The sequence below is a fragment of the Antennarius striatus genome, chromosome 18, assembly GCF_040054535.1.
Source record: "Antennarius striatus isolate MH-2024 chromosome 18, ASM4005453v1, whole genome shotgun sequence".
NCBI classification, from domain to species: Eukaryota; Metazoa; Chordata; class Actinopteri; order Lophiiformes; family Antennariidae; genus Antennarius; species Antennarius striatus.
The window spans coordinates 15,518,015-15,534,656 of NC_090793.1; the positions used below are offsets into that span (position 1 = coordinate 15,518,015).

General features: G+C 37.1%; 2 protein-coding genes across 7 annotated transcripts; one reads left to right on the plus strand and one right to left on the minus strand.

The window, feature by feature from the left end:
- Positions 1-49: 49 nt before the first annotated feature.
- ndufv2 (NADH:ubiquinone oxidoreductase core subunit V2) lies at positions 50-7,165 on the minus strand. The gene is made up of 8 exons (XM_068340319.1): positions 7,050-7,165; positions 6,292-6,354; positions 4,596-4,658; positions 3,792-3,908; positions 3,323-3,491; positions 2,836-2,945; positions 1,880-1,956; positions 50-1,790 (listed from the first exon to the last, which is right to left on the minus strand). The coding sequence occupies exons 1-8, from the start codon at positions 7,089-7,091 to the stop codon at positions 1,697-1,699; spliced, it is 735 nt and encodes a 244-aa protein (XP_068196420.1). The 5' UTR covers positions 7,092-7,165; the 3' UTR covers positions 50-1,696.
- Positions 7,166-7,990: 825 nt separating this feature from the next.
- Positions 7,991-16,640, plus strand: LOC137612662 (DET1- and DDB1-associated protein 1-like). Of its 6 annotated transcripts, none has more exons than XM_068341296.1 (9): positions 7,991-8,216; positions 8,376-8,578; positions 11,257-11,390; positions 11,748-13,361; positions 13,467-13,629; positions 14,319-14,399; positions 14,533-14,584; positions 14,760-14,821; positions 14,937-16,640. In XM_068341296.1, exons 5-9 carry the CDS (start codon positions 13,612-13,614, stop codon positions 15,039-15,041), a joined length of 318 nt encoding a protein of 105 aa, XP_068197397.1. In that variant the 5' UTR covers positions 7,991-8,216; positions 8,376-8,578; positions 11,257-11,390; positions 11,748-13,361; positions 13,467-13,611; the 3' UTR covers positions 15,042-16,640. The 6 variants fall into 6 exon arrangements, with proteins under 6 accessions (XP_068197397.1, XP_068197400.1, XP_068197395.1 ...); XM_068341299.1 differs by having other exon boundaries at positions 13,288-13,361; XM_068341294.1 differs by having other exon boundaries at positions 8,376-8,421; positions 8,534-8,578; positions 11,748-13,629.
- Positions 16,641-16,642: the final 2 nt, after the last annotated feature.

Here is a 16,642-nt window from a genome sequence, read left to right on the forward strand (position 1 = left end):
TTTTCATTGGCCGAGAGGAGTCACGTGTTTTCACGTGCGCCATCGAACTTATAAGGCGTCCGTCTGCCGGATAGACTGAGATGGGTATGTGTGAAAAGACTGAACTTTCATTTTTATCGATTCTGTAAGTAAATTCGAACCATTGATTTTTTTTAAAAAGCGTACGTGCCTTTACTTCCGTTGGCTGGTGGCGAGCATGACAACAGCTGACGGTTACTGGTGCTTGAATTTGGATGGAGAAGAATGGATAGACAAACAGTAATGGCCACTTGACGTCATCTTTTCCGCTGCTCTGTTGCGGTCAGTGGGAACTTTCTCGAAGATTACATCTGAGAGTATTACTGGCGTGACTGCTCTCTTTTTTTTTTTTTTTTTGTTAAAATATGTTTTGGGCCTGTTTCGTAAACTATGCGATTAGAACGTCTTTTCCCTCTCTGCCCATAAACTCATTGAATCAGGCAGTACTGAATTGGTGGCGCAGTGACATTTGCATCATGATGTATCTGCGCATGCGCGATGATGCATAATGTTGTATGTTGCAGAGCAGGAAGCCGGAGTGGGGGAGGTGCACGGGCTAGACACGAGAACGCCAGCGGGGCGTAATGGAAATGACAGGAGCAGTTGCGTTGAAGGGGGATTTAATAGCCTGACAGGATTAACCTAGAAGAAATCTGCAATGAAGTAAAATATAGATTCGATATGTTTTCAGTTAGAGTTTCATTTATAAAGCGCACATTTTGAATACATGTAGTAAGATAAGGATAAGGACTTGTAAGTTAAAGAAAAGGACTTAATTCAAGACCAAAAGTTGCGAATTAATAATTTAAAATACATTTAATTACAATTAAGTTACATATTGCCCTTGATGTTTGATACTCAAAAATTACATTGGATATTATTTCAAAAAGATGTTAATAACAATTGTATAATGGTTTATAAGTCATTCCAGAATTTTCAAAGACTATGGTTAGCTCCATTTAAAACATCTACGTACCCTCCATTGTCATCATCATTTAAGTGGACAGATGTGGATTAAGGCTGAATGTGGAGGATAGGTTTTTAAGATAACCTGAATGTTAACCCTATGAGTAGATAGGGATCTCTGAATAGACAATTTGACAGCTTATATTTTAATATACAGTACATACATTGAATAAAATAGCTTATGATAAGGTATTAACAACTGTAGTCATGTCTTAGTTGAATTGCAGACGTTATAGAATTTGCTCCACTGCAATAAAAGGTCTGTACCACGGTTACGGTTAGGGTAGACTTTATCAAAATAATTTATCTGGAAAATGCCAGGTTGTCATTAACATTATTAAATTGTAAAATGTACCAAATGGATATTGTCGCTATCGCTGGTTAAAGGTTAATATATATTCTGTACCATTAAGTCTGTTTTTTGTTGTAAGATGTCTGTGTAGGTTCTCAGTCATCCAGGTCATGGTTATCCAGAAGCTGTTGAGTCGATCCACTGGACGGTAAGAAAGTTCTTGAAGACGTTTCGTCTCTCATCCAAGAGACTTCTTCAGTTTTTTGTTGTATTGTCTTTGCTATGTTGGAATTTGCAAGTGACACATGACCCCAACAGCATAGATACATGAACAATTTATTTACACAATATGTTTGAGCTAAACATAATATCAGCCTTAGACAAGTGTTTTTTGAGACATATGTTCAATAGTGGCCAAATCTACAGGTCCGATCTAACACCAAAGCCTGGGCCTGTAGGGGGGGTTGTCAGAGATGTCAATCCACCTGCAGGCTCACATGAAAAACGACCATTTCTGCAGAAAAGGGAAAAGAGGTTTCTTTAGTCCGTGAACAAACAATGTTTGATAAATTCCACAACTAAAAAAAAATAACATTGTTTTACCTGGGCCCAGGTGGGGGGACTCTTCCAGCTTTAAGTTCATCTATAATGTCTTCAATGTCCTTAGGAGTGAGGTCCTCCTGGAAACAAAACGAAAGGAGGAATAAATGAGAAGACAGAATGTCACTAGAAATCTCCTGCAGTATCATTAAGTTCTAAACAGTTAACACATTGTCAGCTTCTATTTCTAAAAATGCATTTCAAACTTGAAAAGAGGTTTCCACATTCAATATTCAATATGAAAACATATAGTCCATCAGCTATAGATGAACATGATTTTATTTTATATCCAAACAATTAAAGCAGGTTTTGCAATGGAAGATCATTTTTACCTATAAGTAAAACAAACAAGATGGTTTTAGAACACCCAAGACTAGCCTCTGAAAATAATCTTTCTCAGTCCTCATTACTCATCTAAAATACAAAACGTAATACTTCTTTTCTCTTTAGGGTTTACATTTGGTACAATGTCTGTCAATATAATGATCACACCTCTGTAATTCGAGTTACAGAAAATTTCTCCCTTCTCCTCAGCCGTATTTACTTTAATTATGTTATTCACGTGTACTCAGCTTGCAATAATTAAATTCCCCCTGGCAACTCAGGGTGGAATTATTTTCAGAAATTGCTTAACCAAAGTCAGGTTGATCTTTTTCCCCCCAAATGGAGCTCATAGAACTGAAGATGATAACATTGTTAATTTGGCTATGTGATTGTTCATTCTGACCATTTTTCCATCATTGTTTTCATTTCTCAGGTGTTGTATTTGTTTTGAGTCTAGAGTAGGTGGAAACTCAACCACACCTGAATTGGCTTCCAAAGAAAAAAGGAAGTATTCATGAAATGGAGCTATGAGACATATTCTCTCCAAACCTCTTCTCAAGTTTTAACCTAATTTTGTTAATTTAGTTGCAGTATTCAATAAAGAAACCTTCTGCACAGAGCTGTAAAGCACTCACATAGTAATTGTCATTGATCTGGACCATTGGAGCATTCACACAGGCGCCCAGACATTCCACTTCTATTAGTGTGAACATGTTGTCTGCAGTAGTCTCCCCAACCTTGATACCTTTAGAAAAATAAACGTTTTGCCTTTAACTCATCTCTCAACAAACAGCAGATGATGTTCCTGAATCAAGAAACATTTAACTCAAAAGTATTTCCTGACACTGTACAGCTGTGACACAGCAAGTTGAAGTAAAACAACCATGAATTGGCTTTATTAAATGCCACACAGTGACGCAAGTTGGCCGTCATCTGGCTGGATTTCAACCCATTTTCTTGTCTGCAGTAAAAGCTGACTTTGTTGTATTGCACAGACAATTGTATATTTGCAAATTTGTTCCTAATGTCCTTTTGTCTCAAATATACACATTAAAAACTACTTGCATCTGCATTTTCATCTCTTCATTTGTGTCCAGTCTTAAGATGGAATTTTTTTCTTACCCAGTTTGTTTTGGATGGCATCCAAGATGCTGTCTGAGTTACAAAGCATGCAGGGTGTTGTCGTGCAGATCTGAATGAAGTATTTTCCCACAGGTTTGCGCAAGAACATGGTGTAGAATGTCGCTACCTCATACACTCTCATTGGAGGGATGTCCAGAACTTCAGCAACCTAAATTAAAACAACATCCAAGTCAGGTTGCCTCACGTGATATTAAAGGCACGGTATCGTACAGTCTTTATTAAAAACACAGTTCCCAATGGTCCTTCAAATCAGGGTTTGTGAATATGAAGTGGGGAATTAAAACATTCAAATCTTTTGAAAATAAAAACAAACAAACAGCTTATTCACCATCTTTGAATCTGTATATAATCTGCAATAATATAAAATAATACAAAAAAAATTTTTTTTTTCAAAATCAAGGTTAAAAATTGAATTTTTAAAACTTGAAATATAAAATAATCACCGTACCTTGTTCATGGCAGAGATTGGGAGCCATCCATGTTGCCTCTGGGCTACATCCAACACTGGGATTGTGGCTGCTTGCTTGTGTCCAACAGGATACATTGAAATAATCACATCAATCCTCTAGAAAAGGGAAAAAATATATTTTAAATATATGTATTATACACACACACACAATTATATTATTAATACAGAGTAATATCTACCTCAAATGGTGATCAACTTTAGGCATTTAATTGTGAATCTGGATAAATCTAATAACCTCATACAGCAAAAATAAACAGTCTGCAGGTCTGGTCTTGCACAACAAAATACACATTTTCTAACACAAATTAGTAGAACTTCAGTGCACAAAAGCAGTGGTGGCAGAGAAGTAATTATTTTCCACTGCCAAGGTAGCTGCTGACTAGAGAATAAAAGGGTTCTTGAAATAAAGAACTCAAATAATTTAAGACAAAAAAAGACCTTTCATCTTGGTATCCCAACAGCAACAATCTAGAGTATGAAAGCAGTGATGGCAGTGAAACATTTACATCACAGCATTGCAACCCCAATGATTTATTCAGGTTTCAGTCATTCTACCATTTTATAACACCTCTAAAATTTCATGATAAATAAGTTGCTATTCGTAAGAGAATATTATCATATTTGTATTTTCAAGCCTAACCAATATTTCTCAGCCCTGGATAAACTGATGTATGGATACTGATTAAGAAACTTCTGTTTCAACATTCATCAGAATACACACACACCAAAAAACAAAACAAAAAGATGGATGGACCGACAGAAAGACAGGATTGTCAAACATACCTTTTTGTTCTCCTCAGTGAACTCAAAAGGCGTGTCAGGGTTGTTGTCAGGTGTATCTCTGTGCTACAATGAAAAGATGAGTGTTACTGTTTACTGCATCATTAACATTAAAAGTTATAGTTATAATAAGTCACCTTTGAAAATAATTTATCAACAGTTCAGAAAAAAATAATATTAAGTTGTTGTTTTTGATGAATTTTTACAGCATAACCACCACTTGCATGTGAGAGACAAGCCTATGAGAGATATCTAAATGTTTCTGATAAAACGTAAAGATATCTTGTAAGCCCAGATGGGAAAGCTGTTACTACTGTATTATCAGATCACACATAACAGACATTTATTTCTGCTCCTACACACAAACACACACACTGCCCCCTTGTGAGCTACTTTGTGTAATTAGTAGAAAAGAAAAATATTTAACTTAATGTTTTGTTAAGCAAGTTGAAAACACTATTGCTGATTAAAGAGGAATAGAGAAGAGAACTCAACCTAGCTGACAAAGACATTGTCAGTATCAAGGGATAAGGAAACCATGGCAAGTTTCCATTACATGTAAATATCACTGGTGATGCTTTTCCATAAGGCATGTATCTACTGTATTAGACTTAGAAGGCTGCTCCTGGAATGCAATTTGTACTCTTTTTTTTTCTTCTTTTGGCTTGTCCCGTTGGGGGTTGCCACAGTGTGTCATCCTCTTCATGTCAGTTTCTTCTGCATCTTCCTCTCATGTCTTCCCTCACTACATCCATCCACCTTCTCTTTGGTCTTCTTCTTTTCCTCTTTCCTTGTAGCTCCATCCTCAACACCCTTTTACCAATATACTCATGATTAATTCAGCCACCTAATTTCAAATGATGTGCAAATAATATGACCACCTATAAATTAGAGTTTAGAAAACCTAAATGAAGGAGTTTGTGTATAATGGCGTAATATTAACCACTTCAGTAAATAGGCCTATTTTATAAAAAATTATTAAATTAGAATTATTGTCCTTGAATGAAAGACAAAGGAAAGAAAGATTTACCCATTTAAAATCTATCCAAACACAAATAATTTCTTTCAAACAACAGATAAGATGTTACAACGAAGTATATAAATAGTGACCAGCACAATCTCCGGACCTCAATCCCATAGAAAACTTGTGGGCTGACATAAAAAATGCTGTTCATGATGCAAAACCAAAAAATGCAGAGGAACTGTGGAACCTAGAACAATTGTCGTGGGCTGGAATGCCTGTTGGCCAGTGCCAGAAGTTGGTAGAGTCCATGCACCACTGATGTGAAGCAGTTATGTGAAGTAGAAACTACTGTATGGTTTTGCAATTAAATATTATATTAAGATTCTCAGGAGAGCTGAATCTTCAAGCATTTCTTAGTTTTATGCAGTACATTTTTTAGTTTTAAGAAAGATGCCAACACTGCTATTTTTTTAACATTATGTTTGTTGACTTTTTGTAAAATATTATCATATTCAATGACTTTTTCCACTTTCCTTGCTTTGAAATAGAATATGAAGTGCCCCCGATGCATTTGTGTGCATTAAAATAAAATTTGAAGAATGTTGAGGTTCACTCACACTGTTAGACACACAGCTGATATTATGAACACAACTGTATATCAACATTGTCACTCAGTCCTCAGTCACTGAGAACCAACATCAATCTTTTGACATGGGCAAAGAAACTGTAGCTCACCACAAAGATACCACCAGCTCCAGCACGCACTGCAGATCGATGGAGACTTCTGACTTGCCTGGCCTGTAAATATGGAAAAACAGAATGAATAAAACAGAGTGGAAACTACACTTTCATAGTTATGTCTTTATCCAGAGTAGTAGATCATAAAAAATAAACGCGGTAACATGTAATGTCGTCATTGTACTTGACACAAATAGTGATTTAGTCCATGCATTTACATAATTATGACACTACTTAGCAAGAATAGTGGATAATCAGAAAATACTAAAAAAAAATTACAAGATTTTTTAAAACTTGCAACGTTTCATTAAAGCCAGCCTTTCAGAACACAGTTAGAACCCAAAGGGTCACCAAAGCTTAAATGCAGCAGTGCTTTGTCATACAACAACTTAGCTCAAAACATAAACACAGCTAACATAAGGCGAGTAAAAAAGTTTAATCCAAAGTCACTCAGTTGTTCTGTGATACATCAAAATAAATACTCATTGTCCAATAAACATGCATAATAAAGGCGACATAAAGATGTAATTACTCATACACGGCGTATATCTTTGCATTGCTAATTAGATACAAAGATCACCTTGTAAAGGTTTGGTAGCTGTAAGCTAAAATAGCTAGCATGATGTTGTTGACCAAAGCAGCCGAACAGAGGCCTACTGCTTGCCCTTGTAAAGAGTCATAGAATATTCTCAGCAAATTATCGAGGACTGCGCTTAAAATATGACCTATAACTATAGAGAATATCAAAACCTCACCGTCTGCGATACAGCAGAACGAACAACGGCAGACAAAAACATCCTGTAGCTTCAGTTATGTCTCGGGTCGTTAGCAAATGGTTGTTACAGAAGCAGCCGACATCGACGTAATAGCTCGTACTCGATTAAGGGGCCTTATGTGGAATCATACGTCAGTCAGTCGGAGAGCAACTGAATCGATCCCAGATTGATTGTTGCCTCTCAAAATTAGAGGATACGAACTACAATACACGTTCCCTCTCCTATATTATATAACATAATCATTTATTGAATTTATGTGTACACCAGAGTTTATAATTATCCTAAATGATAAAGCAGACAAATTTTAAGACACAGTGTTGCATGTTCTGATAATGAAAGTTGTGATAAAATAAAATAAAAAAATCTCGAAAGTTTTATAAATAATGCAACAACGTGCTTCTCGGTGCAGCAAAAATAAACTCTGAAATTGTTAGAGGCTCAGTTAGTAAAATAGTAAAAACAGATTTTGTCATTTGCTTTTTAGTGGTGTGGTGTGATAATGATATAGGCCTACGTAAGTAATAAAATGTAAGCAGTTTATGAAAGTTTATATACAATAGGATATATCATACAAGTTAATTAAATATGTGCTCATGAAATATTACTCAAGGCTATATTTCAAGAGAATTTAATGATAACGCATTCAAATAAGAGATTATTGATGTCAGGGATGGCTCTCCCTGTGCTCAAAATTCAGCATTCCTGCTGCTGTACGCCTCCTCATTGTTTCCCTCCTCTCCCCTCACTTGCTCTGAAAAACAACTTCACTGACAGATCAGCATGGAATTATCCAATGAAAAAGTGGGAGTGCCACAGTACAAGAGCTGATTGGCTTTGAGCAGATGTTTTTAAAAAAAAACCTCAAACTCAATGAGTAGAGGTGGGTTTTAATACAGAGTCTCAGTAGGTTAGACCAGGAATGTTCTTACCTTACCCGAGGATATAGACAGATCAGCCACGACTCCAGATTAATCCACATTCTGGCTTAGATGATACATGCCCATCAACATCTGTTTATCCGCGGTGGTTGTACGTGAGTCTCAGAACAAAATGTAATACCCTTCTGATGATGTAAAGAGGGATGCTGTCGTGCCTATTTCAGCGATTGTCTGTCATGGTACAGGAAGTTTGTTGAGAATCCAGAAGGTAGGTCAAGAATGTCTGCATTTTTATAGCAGCGCTTTCAGTTTTGCTTTTTAGTAAACCTTATGAACCCATATGTACATACATACTGTATGTGTGTCTTCACGGCTGTCTACATCTCTACATCTGGAAGCACTCACTTGAAGTATCACTTTGTTTCAGCTTTCTGGATAGAGGTAGCTGTTGAGTTCTTCTGGAAGAATCATGCGTAAGGTCCTATGATGAATTACAACTTTGATATGACAAAAGGGAAGATTTTTTTTTTATCAGAAATCCCTGGAAGGAGCCAAAACCAACATGTGCTATAATGTCCTGGACAGGTTTGTGAGGGAGAAGAATTTCGGTGAAAGAGTTGCCTGTTGCAGGTAATCAACAATCTAGATAGCATGAGTGATGATGTGGATGGGAAATATTAACCAGAGTTGTCAGCTATTCACAAAAATATGTTGTGGCCTCTCTGCCAAGAGGTATGCACCAAAGTAAGCCTCAGCTACAGCAAGACAGTGTCTTTGTTTTGAAACTCATAATTAACAGAACATTTGATTGGTTTCACTCCCAACTTTGCTGAGATTTCATCCGATTGCCTTTCATAGTCATACAACAAAAGAAACATCAATAACAATAAAATGATATACTTTTTCAATTCCTAATAGAGATCCAAATAAACATAAACATAAACATTGGCATACATCTTCTCAGTAAACCCTTTCAAGCTTTTGACTTCCAATAAACTCTTGTAACTTTCCGTACTTTGCTCTATACTGAAAAGTCCCATACCCCTTGACAAGTCACCAAAAAAGGATGGAATTCATGTTGTACACAATATTATTTCTTAGAGTTAGTAGAACCTTTGCTTTAAGAGAATAGATAGGATGCATCTCAGCAGCGCTTTAGCAGCTTTGATCCTTGTGCCATGAATAACAGTTAAACCCGCTCCTGTTAGCACAGGATACCGTGCGTATCAGCTGTTCTCTGTGTGAACACATTTCTCACAGCACCTGCACTCAGTAAGTGGGTCAGACATTCATTTGATGCATTTAGTGTGAGAATCCATCAGAGTAAGCCAACAATGAGTTCCATTAAAAAATAACCCCTGGCTACTGCAGGTGGATTCATTTTGCGTTTTGTAAAGGCCTATTTTTAGCTGAAGTGTCCTATGTCCCATTTCAGTCCGTTTCCAAATATGCCAGCCTGATGGAGACATGAACACACAGACTCATAATTTAATTTATATATTTTTAATTGACATTGGTTTGGAAAAACCTTTTTACACTTTGACATTAAGGAAACTTGTCTTTTGCACATTCTTGTCAAGAAAATTAAACTACATTGACCACGATGTCATGTATAAAATATACTGAGATATTGATTTTTGAATTTCTTGTGACTTTAATATTAATCAAAAATTATCTTGGCATGAAATGAAATCAAAGATGGAACAGGGAAGCCTGCCACCCTTGCAGTGAAATTTTGTCTTATTCAGAATAATTTGTGACCAGATTCTTAATTCTGTTATCCGAACAGTTATGAACTATTAACCTTGGACGGAACAAGCCTCTGGCAGGGGAAGCAGTCCAATCACATACATCACATAAAAGCCTTATTAGAGAAGTCTGGGTCACTATGTCACTTTGGTCAATGTGGTTTTACATGCCAATTAAAATAATTTAATTTACCTTACTGTTTACCTTACTGTTTATACCTTAAACAGTAAGAGGACTGCACTTAAAATATGACCTATAACTATAGAGAATATCAAAACCTCACCGTCTGTGATAAAGCAGAACGAACAACGGCAGAATATAGAGCCCAGCTAGAAAGCGTGCAGTAAGATGGCACAAGTGTGGAAACAATGATATGATACTATTAACTATTAACAGCTGTTAATATAACCACATTAGCAGTGGTTTTATATGCAAATATCAAGATTGCCGATGGTTAGTTTTTGTTCTCTTTTGATTTTTCATCTAACTACGGTGGTTCAGATTATTACTATAAGTGATCCTTTTAGTTGAATTTGTTATCATGCTAGGGTTGTTGGATTTTGTTGTGTTGCCTGTATTAATAAGTTGTCAGATCTCTGTATAAACTATAGACATTGTGGACAAAACTGAAGAAAAAAGGCTCAAATGGTGATTTAGTACAGTTACTGTACACCTTAAAGGACACAAGGATCTTTCTCTTGTTCAGTTTGCGGGTTTTTTTTGTCTGAGTCTCTGTGTGAGAGGATTATGAATGCCCAGAGCAGCATCCTGGTGACAGCTGGTAGGCCCAGCAACGCAGGAGCATCAGGATGTGACTCATTGTGCGCTATGGCTGTTAACGGCTCTGTTTTTAAGTTGCAAAGTGACTCAATAGGTAAAAACCTGTTGTTTCATAGTCATCTTAAATTGTCTCTGCTGCCATCTTCCATACTCTGTCAGATTTAGTGCTATGTTAGGGCTGCTAAATACTGATGTAATGCACCGTCATATAATCACTGTCAGACCATATATGCATAAAAGAAAAGGCTTTTTTTTTCTACTAAGACCCTAATAAACACTGGATTGTTTCGAAGCCACAATTTTGTAATTATTTATTATGATTTAACAGTCATGTTGGTTTGGACTACTTCTCTTATATAAAAAAATAGACAACCTCTCAGGGTCTGCATAAGTTGAAGTCTTTAAGTCCTACCCTGTCCTGGGAGTGAAGTCAACAAAAATAGTCTCAGCAAAGAAAAAAACTTGGCACCACAGATGGCAATAACTTCAGGGGATTTCTGACAGTCCTGACCTTAAAAAAACTTGTGAAATCAAGAGGAACAGAAAACAAGGATAAACATCTGATATAAATTTTGAAAACGCACGTAAACAGAACAAAGATTTTTCACAACCCACATGTGCCATGTTTAAAACAAAAGCAAATCATCAATAACACGTCTTCCAGTTAGTGATTCAGAAAACACCTCCTTGGGTCACAAGAAATTACAGTCATTTCAGAATTGAGACAGTGTGTTGCTGCCTGTTTTCATAAAGGGATTCATGTGTTTCCTGTTGTTCAGGTGCATTAGGACCCACTGGGACTCAACATATGATGTGTGGTCGAACAAGGTGATGAGAGACCCCCCTAAAGAGCGACTGGATCCCGAAGACCAGCTCTTTATTCTCTACACCAGTGGCTCCTGGAAAACCCAAGGTATGATATACTGTGTGTGGAAAGCACTGCAATCTGTCATGCCGCATAATTTAAAACACATCTGTTTTCTACAAGGATCAAACTGTAATGGAGTCATTGTTTGCACAATCTTTTGGAAGAGAATTGGTGTTTCTGTAATGCTGTCATACAGAATACAACCATTTGCAGCAGAATGGAGCCACTGAAATGATATCTAGACAAGGGCAGAGTGGTCAGACCATCAAATAGCCTGAAATGATCTCACACGCTGCTGCACGCATGTCTCTCCTGCCAGCATCCAGCGTCCTCTCACTCCTGCTATCTTTTTGTCAACCAATTTTCTGCTCTTTCATGTCTTCCTCCTCCTGTATGGTACAGGGTGTTCTCCACGCTGTTGCTGGGTATCTGCTTTACACATCACCGACCTTCAAGTATGTTTTTGATCATCACCATGACGACATGTGCTGGTGCACCGCTGATATTGGCTGGATCCGCTGGCCACTCCTACATCACCTATGGACCCCTGGCAAATGGCGCCACAAGTGTTCTGTTGATGCTGAAAGAGTCTTGTTTTCGTATTTCTCATTGAAAGAACGCTGCAATGAGCAGAGATCGTAGCAATATTTTCAATTTGTCATAGAGATTACATCTGTATTTGCTTTTTAGTGAGAGAGAAATTTGGACCAATCGCCACACCAGGCTTTATTCAGAATGCTCCAAAACTCCCAAAAACTCGCTCAGGTACAAGCGGAACGCTTCTAAAAACCAATGTCATCCTCCTCTTCTCCAGTAAAACCCGTTTTTCTTCCCCTGATCATTTAAAGAAATTTTTGATGAGAGTCTTTCGTCGGATTGCTCACAACGACATTAATCTGGATGACCTTTTGAATTTAGCCTACCCAAAGGTGGTGGAGGTGATTTACAGCCAGAGGTGGGAAGTTGCAGCTTGAACAGAAATTCCTTGTGATTTGACAGGTGATGGACTATGTGCAATTCTGGGCTGAAACAAGTCAAACGTGCAAATATTACTTCTTTAATTTGGGGGAAAAAAGCATAGAAACTGCAAACAGAATAATTATATTTTATATTCTAAAGAGTCTTACAGTTCCATGTCTCATATCAATCAATCAATCGAGTTTTATTTATATAGCACTTAATCATGGCAGCAGACATTTCAAAGCGCTTTAACAGACAGAGAAACCCAAATATAAACGAAGTTTGGTATAATTTTTCAAAAGAGACAGTTTTTATGACCTAAAAAATAAAGTGGACTGTTTGAACCTTTTTCTTTTTACCCTCACTAGCTGACTGACGCCACCGTGTGGCAGGAATTGTCCCCTGCACTTCTAAGGGAATAGTGTGTTCCCTTGTAGAGGCTTTCTACAGATGCAACAGGAATCCGGGAGTCAGCAAACGGGTGGTCTCTTTTATTTCTGGTCTACAACAGCTGGTCTAACAGAACTAATGTGGCTAGTTTGAAATGGTCTTTTTAAAAAAAATCTTCTACATATATATTTATTTTATTTTATTTTTTTAAGTCCGCTCCAGGCATGACTATGAGCCCATTTATTTTATGCATTGTTTATTCATATCTACACTTTAAACTGTTAAGACAGATAACACAGGCATCTGGAAAAAAATACCCAAATGACTAATATAATTAGCTATACTTTATCACAATAAATCCCTGTTAAATCTATTGACCTTCTACTGGTGAAAACGCAGTTGAAACAAAATTGCATTGTAACTAGTGAACAACGTCTAGGAGACGCGACGGTACTTGCGCTGCCTTCATGTGCTAATCCCTCTCACCCTGGAAGCTCGGACAGTTACGTAATCAGCTCTTAGCCAATCAGTGCATTAGTTTTCCATGTTTTTCATGCCATTGTATTCAACCAATGATGTACTTAAAATCCAGAAGGTCCCGCCCCCCGGACAGACGAGAAACAAAGATGGAGTTGAGAAGGAGCAGCGGATAGCTGCTTTAGAAAGGTTCGGACTTCTGGTTCTTTATCCTGACGTGGCTTCAGTAACACAGCCGGTGAGAGACGAAGTGATGTTCTAAAGTCAAAGTTGTTCCTGGTTCGTATCTCACAGCAGCCGGACGAAGCTGTCGAACGGGTAAACAAACACAACCGAGCTAAGTGGTTGTGTGCTAACCGGTTGTGTGCTAACCGGCTAGAAGAGTAGCATCAGCTGGGCTTCCCTCCAGCTGGCCCCGGACAGTGAAGGAAGAGCCTGAATGACGACAATGGAGAAGGTATGCAGCAGGTTCTGTAGGTTCGGAACAGGTTCTGTAGTTTCGGAGCAGGTTCTGGGCTCAGTCGTCTGGATATAGATACATGTGTTATCTGGGGTATTGAGTTTTTAATCATCCTCCATAGGCATGTCCTTTACGGTCAGACAAGCAAAACGTGGTGTGAATGCTCTTATTTAAATAATTCTACACCACTATTACATTGTCTTGTCGATTGTAAAATCATAGGAAGTACATAGATATGCATATATGTACTGTATGTATACACTACATGTATACATACATACTGTATTGATCTTAAACTGGGAAATTCACATTTTGCAGCAGCATTTAAGACAAACAAACAGGACGAGAAGAATGATTAAATTAAGAAGAGGATTATAAATTGTGAAAATCGATTTAAAAGTAGCATTTTCCGCACTATAAGGCACACCTAAAAGCCTTTAATTTTCTTTATTTCTTATAATCCAATGTGCCTTATATATGAAAAAAGTTTTAAAATAGACTATTCATTGAAGATGAGTTCTCAAATGTGTTTTAAAGTCCAGTACGCTTTATAATCCAGTGCGCCTTATAGTGCGGCAAAAACTGTAATGGGATTAAAATAGGAAGAAAATATACTCTGGTATAAATATTACACATATAAAGAAAGTATGTACGTAATGATTCAGTTTCTGTATTGATTTTCACAGTGCAATTTCCTCAAGGGGCTGCCTGTCTACAACAAAAACAACTTCAGCAGGTTCCATGCTGATTCTGTATGCAAAGCATCAGTAAGTCTGTTTTTGTTATCAACACGCCGACTTAAAAACATGTCAGAAACACTGCTGAGTGGTTGCACTGCTTCCCTTTCTGGGGTAGTTGTCGCTGATTTATGTATTAATATGGATCTCAATGCTGTCCTAGAATCGTCAACCGTCTGTGTATCTTCCAACCCGGGAATATCCATCAGAGCAGAGTAAGAATTTAGCTTTTGGTACTGTTTACGGAACAAAATGACATTTTATTGTAAGGTTCTTAAAGGAAATCACTTTCAGTTACCACATTACACAATAATAATCCCACATCCTGTCAGTAAATATTATCTAGAACCATTTGTACTGACATAATCATTGTATGATTTTTCCCCTCAGTCATTGTCACAGAGAAGACAAATATTCTACTACGATATCTTCACCAACAATGGGACAAAAAGGTAAAGATTTTACAATTGGAGGATAAAGTCAATGCAATTATTCAGTTGATTATACTAGATATCGTTTATTTTGTGGTTCATATTTTACTAATGTGTTTCATTTCCGCTCAAACAGAATGCTGCAAAAAAGCGAGAACAGGATCCAGCAGAGGGGGAGAACACTGCACCGCCATGTAAAATTGCAAGAACAGAAAGTCAGGAAGTGAATGAGGATTCATGAGTTAATGGGGTGTGAATGCACCCCCCCCCCCAGCTGAGACTGAACGCTACAGAAAATGCACTCCTTAATGTGTATATCATATACTTGTTCTCCAAAGTATGTTCACATACCCAAGCCTTGAAAATAAAGCACACATGGATTGACACCCCAGCTGGTAGAGCATTAACCCCCACACACACAAAAACATCGGTCTTAATGTGTGAGTTTTACTAATCTGATAACCAAAACTTTGTTAGTTAGTTTCTTATTTTCTTAACTCTGGAGATTCCTCTGATTAAAATTTAGGCTTTGTAGTTGAAAAAGAACATAATCTACCTCCTTATTCTTCAAATACCCGGGTTTTCCTTCATTTATATTCACACAGCTTTATTTTAAATATGCAGAGTGAAGCCATTGTTTTTTTTTGTCACAGCTGCTGTTCTTTCATACTTTTGGTCTGATAAGCACATTTAAAGTTAGCCTATATACATGATTGGGTGACATTCCATCATCTGTGGCTCTCACTCCATTGGAAACTTTAGGTTTATATTGTGTAATGATAGTGACCCTTAAATGTTTTGGCTCTTTAAACATTTAACATAATTGTCATTACGGTAAATGAAAATGTGACGGATTTAATTATCAATCCAGGGTTTGTTGTTTTTGGACATACATAGGTACAGAAAGAAATGTTTTCTTCTGCTAAAAAGGATTACTGGCCTTAAACTGAAGTGAGTTTTGTTCACCCCTGGAGAACATGGTTTATCAGCTAAAGAGGTGAACCACTGTTGGACTGAATGGATCCTATTATGTACAAGTTTAGCACATTTATCTGTAATGATGTGTGAGCTGCTCACAGGGACTGCTGTCAGCTCTGGTGTGCCATTCACATTTATTTAAAGCAGTTGACTGTTTGGAGTCATAATGTGGAATCGTATGTTTAGATCTTTTGATAGCTGAATAAACACAGTCTGTTTTCTGCTGAAAATTATGTAACAGTCTTTTATATTCTTGCTGTAAATACATTTTAAGACAACAGAGTAATGCCACACACATTTTCTTCCTTAAATTCAGCTGTATTGACACCTGATTTTATTGAAGCCGATTTCTTTTTCACCTGTAGGCCCAAAAACAGCCAAAAGCATTTTATTATACTGAATTTGCTTTGCACATTTCTAAACTTGTTTCTTTTCTTATGTGAATCCAGAACACGAACAAGTTTTCATATTAAGATTGAATGTTGATGTTTAGTTTTGAATGTCCAAGCTTTTCACATTAGTGTGTTCATTAAACTTATGGCTTATGTTCCATCACCTTATTTAGTTTGGGATGTGTTTATTATAAAATGCTTTGGGTTTATTATACAAATGAAAGTTTCAGGAGTATGTTTTACAAGTATTTCACCACAGGCTTCATAGCTACAGACTGTATGCTGGGGGATGTTTGTTGCTTAGGAAATACCCCCTTTTAGCATTGATTGTAGGTTTTAGATATGTCTATATCATTGGTAAGGTGTGAGGTGGGCCAAAACTCACACGTATTCAGATTCTTAGTGTTTTCCCTAAAAAGAGTAAACATGTCATATTTCTGTTATTATTGAATATATTAAATGACTGTTAACA

What these genes read in the sequence shown, in the direction of transcription:
- ndufv2 (XM_068340319.1), bottom strand. Translation starts at nt 7,091, where the DNA reads ATGTTTTTGTCTGCCGTTGTTCGTTCTGCTGTATCGCAGACG. An exon ending in GAGCTGGTGGTATCTTTGTG is followed by an intron (nt 4,659 to 6,291) that starts GTGAGCTACAGT and finishes TTTTCATTGTAG; the next exon opens with CACAGAGATACACCTGACAA. An exon ending in TCACTGAGGAGAACAAAAAG is followed by an intron (nt 3,909 to 4,595) that starts GTATGTTTGACA and finishes TCCCTTTTCTAG; the next exon opens with AGGATTGATGTGATTATTTC.
- LOC137612662 (XM_068341293.1), top strand. An exon ending in ATTCTGTATGCAAAGCATCA is followed by an intron (nt 14,400 to 14,532) that starts GTAAGTCTGTTT and finishes ATGCTGTCCTAG; the next exon opens with AATCGTCAACCGTCTGTGTA. An exon ending in GGAATATCCATCAGAGCAGA is followed by an intron (nt 14,585 to 14,759) that starts GTAAGAATTTAG and finishes TTTTCCCCTCAG; the next exon opens with TCATTGTCACAGAGAAGACA.